The sequence below is a fragment of the Lupinus angustifolius genome, chromosome LG08 (genome assembly GCF_001865875.1).
Source record: "Lupinus angustifolius cultivar Tanjil chromosome LG08, LupAngTanjil_v1.0, whole genome shotgun sequence".
NCBI classification, from domain to species: Eukaryota; Viridiplantae; Streptophyta; class Magnoliopsida; order Fabales; family Fabaceae; genus Lupinus; species Lupinus angustifolius.
Window position 1 is genome coordinate 18,099,079 of NC_032016.1, and position 12,176 is coordinate 18,111,254.

General features: G+C 33.8%; 1 protein-coding gene across 1 annotated transcript; it reads left to right on the forward strand.

Annotated features, from left to right (window-relative positions):
- LOC109353504 (probable alpha-amylase 2) lies at window positions 5,839-10,694 on the forward strand. Its single transcript, XM_019595805.1, has 13 exons — window positions 5,839-5,916; window positions 6,045-6,118; window positions 6,207-6,240; window positions 6,744-6,781; window positions 7,634-7,760; window positions 7,872-8,098; window positions 8,194-8,339; window positions 8,435-8,547; window positions 8,755-8,843; window positions 9,149-9,271; window positions 9,413-9,448; window positions 10,276-10,374; window positions 10,466-10,694. The coding sequence occupies exons 2-13, from the start codon at window positions 6,110-6,112 to the stop codon at window positions 10,655-10,657; spliced, it is 1,233 nt and encodes a 410-aa protein (XP_019451350.1). The 5' UTR covers window positions 5,839-5,916; window positions 6,045-6,109; the 3' UTR covers window positions 10,658-10,694.

Here is a 12,176-nt window from a genome sequence, read left to right on the forward strand (position 1 = left end):
AATGAGGATGAGGATAGGATGAGGAGGAGGATGAGGACGTGAATGAGGATGAGGATAGGGTGAGGAGGAGGATAAGGATGAGGATAGGATGAGGATGTGAATGAGGAAGAGGATGAGGATGAGGATTAGGATGAGGAAGAGGATGAAGTTAGGATGAAGATGAGGTAGAGGATGAGGATAGGATGACGACGAGGATGAGGAAGTGGATGAGGATAAGGAAGAGGGTAGGAGGAGGATGAGGATGAGGATGAGGATAAGGAAGAGAATAGGATGAGGACGAGAATAAGAATGATGTTAGGATGAGGATGAGGATGGGGATAGGATGAGGAGTTGAATGAGGATGAGGATGAGGATAGGATGAGGAGGAGGATGAGGATAGGATGAGAACGAGAATGAGGAGGAGGTTGAGGACGAGAATGAGGAGGAAATGGTGGATGAGAAATTCTGGTAGACCTTCTTATTGTTTGAGGTTGTGTAGGTGAAGTAGGTGTTGACTGATGGTTGGAGTTTGGAGGTTCAGTATGTTGTGGTGATTCAGGATCAGTATGTTGAGAAGATTGAGGTAAGGTGTGAGGTGTGTCAAACAAAGTGTCAAGGAATGGCAAATCAGATGTAGGAGATGAAGAAGATTCAGTAAGTATTGGAGCAGTTGGAGCAGCATCAGCATTAGTATGATAAGGAAATTGATCCTCATAGAATTGGACATTTCTAGAGATGAAGATTTCTCTAGATTTTAAGTCAAAAAGCACATATCCTTTTACACCAGTCCTGAAACCCAACATGATGCATTTTCTGGCCCTTGCATCCAATTTGGTGCGATGACTAACCAATGTAGAGGCAAAACTCAAACAACCAAACACCTTGATCTCCTGTAAATTAGGCTTTGATTCATAGAGCATTTCATATGGTGACTTTTGCTGCAGAGTGTATGTTGGAATTCTGTTTATGATGAATGCTGCATGTTGAACAGCAAATGACCAAAAATTATTTGGAAGCTGTGCATGAAAAAGCATTGATCTAGTGACATTAAGTAGATGTCTATGCTTTCTTTCAACAACTGAGTTTGGTTGTGGAGTCTCAACACAAGAAGTTTGATGAATAATTCCCAAAGTGTCAAAGAATGTAGGCATTTTAAACTCAATTCCATTGTCACTTCGGATTACTTTAACCATTTTGCAGAATTGTGTTTGAACATAAGTGACAAAATTTTGCAGCAATAATCTTGCCTCTGATTTATTTTTCATGAGGTATAACCAAGTGTGTTTACTGTAATCATCAACAACAGTTAAAAAGTATTTAAAACCATTGATAGAAGATGTGGATAAGGGGCCCCAAATGTCCATATGTATTAGATCAAATGGTGCTAAACTTCTTGTTTGACTAATAGGAAATGGCAGTTTTGCTTGTTTTGCCAAGTGACAGAAATCACAGATTTTCTTAGGATCAAAATACACATAAGAGAAATCCTTACAAATATGTTGTAATACATCAACAGAAGGATGTCCTAATCTGTAATGCCACAAATCAAAACCAGAATGCCTATAAACTGAATTAACCAAAGTATGTTTCTCTAAAATTGGATGTGATGGTGTGTCAAGGATGTACAAGTTCCTTATGACTTTAGCATGTCCAATCATCTTCAAGGTATTGGTATCCTGAATCATACATTGAGAGTCATCAAACATCATTCTACAATTCAAATCAGATGCTAGTTTATGGATTGATATCAGGTTGAATTTGAAATCTGGAACAAACAAGACTTTGTGCAATAGCAAATGTTCAGAAAACTTGATAATGCCTGAATAATTAGCTGAAACAATAGATCCATTTGGCAATTTAATGGTGACAGGTTTGATAGATTGATATGAAATGAAGCTAGATAAACAAGGACACACATGATCTGTAGCTCCACTATCAAGAATCCATGGATGGATGTTACCTGAGTCCTTGTGCATATCTGTTTCATTTTTGGACATAATGCTAAGTTGATTCACTTTGCCTTCAGAGGATCCAACTAGTCCTGCATTATTGAACAAGGCTGCTAGTTCTGCATATTGAGCTGGACTAAAATTCATTGCAGATTTGCCATGGTTTTCAGTATGCAGAGGGTCATTTTCGATGCTGGCATCAATCATGTTTGTGTTGACAGCATTATTAACCTTTTGTTTGCCAAAATTAGGTGGGAATCCATGCTTGTAATAACAAACATCAGCTGTGTGTCTTTCTTTTCCACAATATGTGCAAACCTTTTGGTTATTATTCCTGTTAGGATTATAACCTCTGCCCATTCCTCTACCTTTGAATTTTCCAGTTACATTTCCTCTGCCTAAAACACCTTTCCATTGTGCATTTTCAGTTGAACCAACTCCACTCATGTTGGAATTAAACAGGACTTTGATATTGGCACTAGTTAATTGCCTTTCTTGCTGCTGCAATAATGAGAATGCCTTGTTGATACTAGGCAGAGGTTCTAGCAACAGAATTTGTGATCTAGTTGTGCTAAATTCATCATTCAATCCCTTTAAAAAACAAATCACATATTCAGATTCTCTTTGTTCTTTAATGATTTTTACCATTCTGCATTTGCATTTGATAACACAAGTACATGAAGGTATAGATCTCAATGCTTCCAAATCTTCCCAAACAGTTTTCAAATCAGTGAAGTAGTTGGAGATATCTCTATCACCTTGCTTAATGGAATGTAGCTCCTGCAGTAAATCTGACATGCGAAAATGGTCCCCTTTTGAGAATCGATCTTTCAAGTCATCCCATAGCTCATGAGCATCTTCAATATAAACTGTGCTTTGAGCAATTTGCAAAGTTAGACATCTTGTAATCCATGAAATGACCATGGTATTACATCTTTCCCAATCATCAAACATTGAGTCATCAACATCAGGCATGGTTATAGTACCATCAACAAACTTGAATTTGTTCTTGGATAGAAGAGCACGTTTCATGGCTCTACTCCAAGAATTATAATTCGTTCCATCAAGCTGCATTGAGACATGAGTTGCTCCTGGATTCTCTCCAGGATGTAGATAGAAAGGATTTCGTGGATTTTGAGCTTCATTGCTGTTGCTGTTGAATTGCGAATCTGATTGGTAATCCGCCATTGATGAACCTTGAGAAGAAGAAGAAGAATACACGAAGAAGACGAGAATGAAGGAAGGAAAGAAGAGAAAGATACGCGCAACGGTATTCAGAGCAATTTTGCTCTGATACCATATTGAATTCTTAATTGATTCATTGTAATTCAGCAAAAGCTGATTGATTACACAATACCAATGTGGTATTTAACAAGGCTAAAAAAGGAAAGTGCCAAAAAACATAAAACAGAAAAGTCCCTACAAATAAGGAAAGTTGTTATGAAAAATGAATGAGTAGGAAAGAGAACTTTAGGCAATAATTCTAATAGAGGGAGAAGAAATGTTATTCAAGCAACTGCCAAATGGGGAAGAGCTTGTCAAACATATTTATACTTCAACTTTAAGTTTATTTTTTAAAAATAAACAAAAACTACAAACTTTCATCATACTAAGCAATCATATAATATTATTTATTTTAAAGACAAATGGTGACTTACATTATTGTAATAAAAGTAGACAAAAATGTATAATTTATTGGAAAGTATAACACATTAAAGGTAATTATAAAGTTGGATGATCGAGATGCTTTTAGAACTTAAAATTCTCATCTCACAAATAAAGTTTATTTTTCATTGGGATCAACCCGACTATACATTGATATATGTTGCCACTCTTTGAGTTAGTCAGAAAAGGCTAAAATATATAGAAAAAAGAATTAACATTTAAAGCGTGTTAAATTAAGTATTTTAATTATACAAATTAGTTAATTAATTCTCCAAAAATAGTTCATGGTTGTTTATTGTTTTTGCTAGTCCCAAACTCCTGATTGAAACGAGTGATATCCACTCTAGTATCAGATAGAAGAGTGTATCAAAAAACAAAAACAAAGTCCGGCTGATGTAATATTATTACTCCTTCAGATATAATAATATGATATTCTTATCCTTAAATATACATACAAAAATCATAAATTCTCTCTCTAATATTGGAGATGAGTCTTTTCCCACACAAACATGTGGAAAGAGCGCAACTCTCACCTGAAGCTAGGGGTGAGCAGGAGTTGACCGCACTCACTCACTTGGCTTGATCCGATCATGATCAGATCCAAATAGAGTCGAGTCTCATTATGTTTAGGGTCAGGTGTTCGTGTTTAAAAATTAGACAATCAATATTTAGGATCGAGTATGGGACAAATGTGACTCGGTTCAGACTCGTTCCATGGTTATTCACACATCATATTTGTATGTGTTTCTATTCAATTACGTATAGGGTAATAACATCTATTTAATGGAAAGTATCATTAATTTTCTAATTTTTCATCATATATACATTATTAATAATAGAGAATAAAGTATCTCATGATATGAGAAGATAAATTACCTCCTCCAAACACTAAAATAATAACACATGTCATCTTTAACCATTTTCTGTAAAAATATTTCTAAAACTAAACAAAATAGAATACATTCATACTCTTACTGGCTGGTAGAGATAAGTTATCTCCTCATATGAGGAGATATTTTATTCTCTTAACAATATATACATATATCATTTTATATGTCAAATTACATATCTATAATAATAAATAACATTGAGAAGACTTTATCTAAAATGTGTACGCATTATATCTAAAATGTGTTATGTCAGGTTCAAGTTTAAAGACAAACCTGATCGATATTTAAGGTCGGGCTAGATTCAGATCCAGGACCAGATCCAGGTTTAAAAAGTTTGTGTGATCAACATTTAGGTTCGAATAAAGAATAATCTTTATCTGACCTGTAGTAGAGATATGCTCTAATACTACATGTAGATGCTTATACGTGACAAAAAGAATTTTTAACCATCCAAATTTTAATTATTTTAAATAAAATAAAATAGAAAATTATCAAACTCTTTTTTCTCTCATAGATGATCCCAACCCTACCTAAAAAGTCCAAGAAAGGAGCCATTTTCCAGAAAGTCCAAGAAAGGAGCCATTTTCCAGAATGGGTTATATTAACATATTCAAAGCCCAATAACATTGGTCACGTTTAACATATATATTGAATTCAGATGGAGAGTGAAATAGTTTATGGGGATTGCAACAAGTCATAAAAATTTAAGTTTTAATGGACACGATTTTCAGTTTTTTATATATATATATATATTTTAAATTATTTTTCAATAAAAATTTAAAATCAAAGAAATTTCTAAGTCTCTTCACATTCCACTGTTTGACTCTAAGGTATGAGAGATAAGTTGAACTCATACATATTGAGCTTAGGGATGAAGATTTGGTGTTATAAAGTCTGTCCCAAATCAATGATGAGAAAGTAAAAATAGATAATATTATCTCAATGTTTCATTTTTTCTCATTGATATGTCATATTGTTACTAGTTTGGGACAGACTTTAAACAGGGTATAGGTGGTTCCTTGTCTTGAGTTGAGATCCTCTCTCGCCAGAGTAGAGTAGACTTGGAGAGCAACGTTCTGAATTGTTTTGGAAGTCATTTTCAGTTTTCATAGTCATGAATCAAAACCCCTCCACGAATAGCAGTGATAGGTTAGCTTACATGCCAAGCTTTCTTTCTAGATTCTGAGGCAAAGCCAGAGAAGAAGAAAACACAAGAGTGGAGAATCCAGATTATTACCTCCAACTCGGAAATACATTGATCTTATATTTACTCCTATTCATATCCTACATCATCATTGTCCTTTTCATCTCAATATTCTGATTCCATTTTACACATTCCCTCATGAGATTCTAAGTGAGTGTTCTTTTCTGTCTACTAATAAATAATACTCAATACTCTTTGTTTCCCAAACAAAAAACTTCAACCCCCTCTGGTGCGTTTACCTTCTCATATTCAACCTTTTTATTATTATCATTGTTTTATCTCAAAAATAAACATCTAATATACTCCATCTTTCAAAGTAAACAATGACATTTTTTTTCCTGTCGTTGATTCATGCAGGTTACTGCGTTGGTGATCAAGTATTCATATTGCATTTGAGTGATTCACAAATACTCAGAGTGAATATGGGATATGTATGACACAAATACTCTTCATTATCTCTCAGTTTATTTTGAAAAAAAATTACGTCCTTATTTTTTTTGCTTCTTGGTTAACGAGCAGGGACGTGATCAAAACAATCATCAAAATGATATTGGTATGCTCTTAACTTTTAAATTCTAACCGTTTATTATCAAAATTAGCAAGAAAAAATGAGAATTTCAGAGGTTGTTTAAACATATCATGTTGTTTGCTTACTGTGTTCGTTCATAAATGGACTTTCAGGTGTAATTTAGTCCAAATCATGATCAATTAATAACTTTGCTTGTTAGTTATGCAATACCTTGCTTGTTGAATGTCATTTTCAATGCAAGAATATTAAAAATTTAAACCCATTATTCTGAGTTTCTGACCAAGGGACTTGTTTTCTATACATTATACTTTTATTCTTCTTGTTTTGGTAATTGGAACACTATATACATTAAACTCTTTTTGAACCATGAATATTGCTTTGTTACTCCATAAAACTTATTTAGCATAAAGGGCTAACGGTTAAGGTTAAGTGCTGTATTTGAGACAATATTTCAAGTACTCAATAGAAGCATTTAGTATCAAGGTTTTTTGATGTTCTAATGAGTCTTTCTTGATGTACATGATCATGTGCAGTTTTGCGAGATGGAAAAGAAATACTTTTTCAGGTAAATTTTCATTACTCTGGTGTCCGGTGTCCGTTTATGCATACTCATGTCCCATAGTATAAGAGTTTTCAAGTTGTGCTAACTTTTCATATTTATTATGCACTTATTGAAATGGCCAAATCAGCCTGATTTTGATTTATTTACTGTTTGTGCTCAAAATATCCTATTTAATTGGAAAGGTAAGATGATCTTGTAAAACTAACTTAGCTATGTTGTTTGGACACTCATAATATGGCACTTACAACACTACACTCACATTTGCATATGATATATGATAGTATCTCATGCCAGATAACATTGTTTAAAACGATCTTTACTTAATAATACCTCTTCTTCTCTTATTGAAAAACAGAAAGCCAAAGGCTTTATTTATACATGACTTGGTGACTTGGATAACAAGCAACAAGCCCAACGGCTATATTCCAAACTAAATAAACTACCAACAAACTTACCTGCCTAAAATAGAATAACTAACCAAAAGCAAAGCTGCAGAATGCAGAATACAAAGGCAAGTAACTTAGACAATGCACTTGACTTCAGAAACTAAGAACATAAAGAGGCTGCAATAGTAATGCAGACTTGCAGCCATGAAACAGCAATGAAGACATGAAATTCACTTGAGATTCTGCAACAGAATCTGCACTGCAACACTGCAACAGAATCTGCAATATTGTTCACTCAAGTATCACATGTAGATACCGGGTTCACCAAAGTGTCACATTGGATCCCATGCTTCCATATGATATCACATTTGATTATTTTTAGTAGCTAAGATTTCTCTGTAGTAGCTAGGATCATTAAGACCCAAGAATTTCATAGTACAATTGAAATATTAAAAAAAATGCTTTGCAGGCATTTAACTGGGAGTCTCACAAATACAATTGGTGGTCGAATTTAGATAACAAAGTTCCTGATATAGCTAAAGCTGGATTTACATCAGCATGGTTGCCACCAGCTGTTGATTCATTCTCACCTGATGGTTAGAGCCTTGAAGGAATTAGTTATAAAATTATAGGATCTTAAAGTGATGTTATATCTTTTCCCTAAGGAATGCATTGCGATAATTTTATGTCTTTCTTCCATCTTACAGGTTACACTCCACAGAATTTATACTCTCTGAATACTAAGTATGGTTCTGAGCATCAGTTGAAAGCTTTGCTACAAAAGATGAAGCAATACAAAGTAAGATCAATGTCTGACATAGTTATCAATCATCGGGTTGGCACGACCCAAGGACGCGGAGGAATGTATAATCGTTTTGATGGAATTCCATTATCATGGGATGAACGTGCTGTGACATCATGTACTGGTGGAATGGTAACATATTTGTGACATGCCAATGTTTTTTATTATTCTAATCTGCATCATGCATAAAAATTCCCTTTGTTGTATCTATGTGTTGTTCATTTCAGGGTAATAGAAGCACAGGGGAAAACTTCCATGGGTTTCCCAATATTGACCATACCCAAGGTTTTGTGAGAAAGGATATTATTGGATGGCTCCTGTGGCTGCGCCATAACGTAGGATTTCAGGATTTTCGATTTGATTTTGCAAAAGGGTAAAACTTGTTATGTGTTGTTAATAGATTTTTCCAGAAGTTTTCTTTCATTATATGTACTTTTGATTCATACCTTTCAATTCTGTCCTTTGAAGTTTTTCACCAAAATATGTGAGAGAATATATTGAAGGAGCAAGGCCATTGTTCTCTGTTGGAGAGTATTGGGATTCTTGCAACTACAATTTTTCTACTTTGGATTATAACCAAGGTATAGTGGTTAAATATATATTTCAATTCTTCAAACATATGAATACATAGTTAAAATTCTGAGTTTTCTGAAATTTGAATATGTTGGTCATAGGAAATTATTTTCATGACATAATAGTTGTTGTTGACAAATTTAACCTATTTTAGGACAGTGTTATCTTATCATTTACCCTTTAGCTTACTTATTGTCCATTAATTGTATGTGCAGATAGCCATAGGCAGCGAATAATCAATTGGATTGATGGCACTGGACAACTATCAACTGCATTTGACTTCACAACAAAGGGAATTCTTCAGGTAACCAGCATTTTGCACTTAGCATGTTTAGTGAACTTTTGAAAAAGAAATGAACAATGTGGCTTTTATTTGTCTTATTTTTATTACATGGGGGTAGAGGGAGAGAAAATAGCTTAAAAACATTGTTGTTATATCTCCCATGCATAGAGGGTTTGATTATTTACTTTTCTTTCTTTACCATTCAACAAGGTATAGTTTCTACTTAGTGAGTTACTATCAAGTTTACAAACTCACATACTCTCAAATTTATTGCATTTCTCACCACATATACCTTTGCTCATGTATGCTGATGCACTTCTTTGTAGGAAGCTGTCAAGGGAAATTTTTGGCGTCTCCGTGATCCTCAAGGGAAGCCACCAGGTGTGATGGGATGGTGGCCTTCAAGAGCAGTCACATTTATAGATAATCATGATACAGGCTCAACTCAGGTCCTGACTTTACTATTTACTAAAATGATTCACTGAGATGAGACTCCATCTAGTGCAAGAAATCATTTTACTTTTTTGCACAATAAGCTATTATTTTTTACTACTAAACATAGAATTATGCTTGTTTCACTCTCTGTGCAGGCTCATTGGCCCTTCCCCAAAGACCATCTTATGGAGGTATTCCTTTTTTGGTTATTGGATTATTTAGAATAATTCTTTCCAGTGCAGAGGACATTAATTACTTATGGTACTAAGTACATTATAAATTTGCTTGCCTGATGATGGGCATGATATTAAATTTGATAATCATTCCATCCTATGTGTAATGTATTCATTATGCTATCTGCGTGGTAATGTATTTCTATTGGATAATTCTCCTCTTTAGTTAATGTGTCCCTAAAGTTAGTAGGTTAATATCTCCATGCATTGTATCAAATTAAGGGTGGATAGATCCTTACTAACTTGAGTCTTTGTATCCTTTCTTTGCCTGTTTCCTACACACTTAACCATTGCTTCCTCTTGTTAACTCTCTTTAGGAAGCAATAACAGAAAAACTAGTAAATTTCAATCATGTCCTCCATTAATTGTCATTTATTGAGAATATATCATGAATTCTGCCAAATTGCATGCTATGCAAATCAACTTTAAACTCGCTGATAAAAAATCTTTGTGCACATAAATGTGTAGCAGCAAGAAATCTAGTATGCTTTTCATTTTCCTCAGTTATTTGAGAAATTATGGTCCAATATACAAAGTTTCCTGCAATCTTTATTGCCACTTTTGTAATTTGGAGGGTTTCTAAACAACAAAAGAATATGGAAAGTCCCTTTTGCTGCCTTCTAGTAAACTGTTTTGATCTAAAGTTGTTATCACTTGCGAGTACGATGCTTGCGAAAGAAGTAAAACGTTGTTGCATTTCCCCAAAATAATTCCAAAATGTAGTTTACTGATGCGTATATAATGTTTTATCTGCTACTATCTACTAACATTTTGGGATACTGCAGGGGTATGCATATATATTGACTCATCCGGGGATACCAACAGTTTTCTATGATCACTTTTGTGACTGGGGCAACTCCATTCGTGAGAAGATAGTAAAGTTGGTATGTGTAACAGAATTAGTACCCTACTAATGCATTTTCATTTACACAGAGAGATCCCTACTTATTAACCGATTTACGCGGTTAATTGCAGATCGACATTCGCAAGTGTCAAGGTATTCATAGTAGATCACCTATCAGGATTTTAGAGGCCAAGCAAAACCTTTACTCTGCAATCATTGGGGAGAAAGTGTGCATGAAGATTGGAGATGGTTCATGGTGTCCATCTGGGAGGGAATGGACACTATCAACCAGTGGCCACAATTATGCTGTATGGAACAAGTAGTGCTTTTTTAGCATGAAAGGGAATTATGTGCTTCTTATATGCATGTCATATAAGATAATACTGAAGATTTTTCTTTCAAATAATAGGCTATGGAAATCAATATGTTATCACCCATGTATTACCCACTTAAATAGTTGCTCTTTGTATCTGTGTTATGTAACAACAGTTGATCTTTATATGTTGTAATATATAGTATAAGAATAAGATGCTCTTTGTATCTCCAATATGTGACAAAATTATAATAGGATTGTATATGTAATGCTCCACTTTCTCACTCCTTGAGTAAAAAAACAAAACTAACATATTATCACATTTTCACTTTAAATGTTTATTCATTCAAAATAACATGGTAATTTTATACTTATATAATACTAATTTTATAAACGTTTGAACTTTAAGGTAACGCACTAACGTGGGACTTGTTGATTTCCAACAAAGATTGATTTATTTATTGAATTTATAAATATATAAATAGCATATATACACAATTCACATGTGTTTGAGGGAAATATCATGCACCCACCCTACACAGCAGAGATAAGTGATCATTTGGACAATTTTTTTGGAATACAAGTGGAAACTTAAACGTAATTATTAGTAGTAGATTTTGATTATGAAAATCTTAAATCTTGCCAGTATAGATGGGTAATAATGGCACAAATATCATATGTCCCCCATAGTCTCGTTTCCTATTTGGAGCAAATCAAATATTAACACATGAATAAAAAAAAAAAAACAAAAGGTAATATTTGGATTAGCTGGAGAAAGGGAATGAGACACCGTTAAAAACATGTGATATATTATTCGTACGTAATAATGTGAATCACTCGGGGAGTTGGCACATATACTCGGGGTTATGTTGACCACAGTTTTGATTTGGTTTAATTTTTCTAATCTGGCTCACGAGATACGGAGAGAGAAAAAGAGAATCACATGGCATTGGCGCTGGAAAAAGATATTCATTCACATCAACATAAAATACATAGTCATATACTTCATCATTTATTCTTTGAAACCAAGGTCCTCAATGTTCAAATCAAGGTACATTATTCTGATGTTGGCTATCTGTGCCAAACAGCTTGTCCTTTTCTCATTAATCATAGAGTCACATGATATACACTATATCAATTTATCAAATTTTAATAGCAGCAATATATCGAGGCCCATTCTTTTTACTCCATATTCACCGAATCATTCTTTTGATTCCAATATCATGACAACTTTTTTTAATACTGTCTGTGTTATCACAATTCTCTATGTTTTCTATATCTAATGGACTATTTTTTTATACCAAAACCATAAGAATTTGTCAAAATATTTTTGCCTTTTAATGCAAAAATCCGAAGTGCATTTGAAATCATTCTTTCTCTTTAGTAAATGGCTGCTTTAAACATAGAAACCTTAATATTATGGGGAAATAATGTTATATGGGAAAACGATTTTATAGCATTAAAAATAAATTTAAGTTGAGGAAGGACATATAAATAAATTTGTACCATTAAAATAGTATTTTGTTACT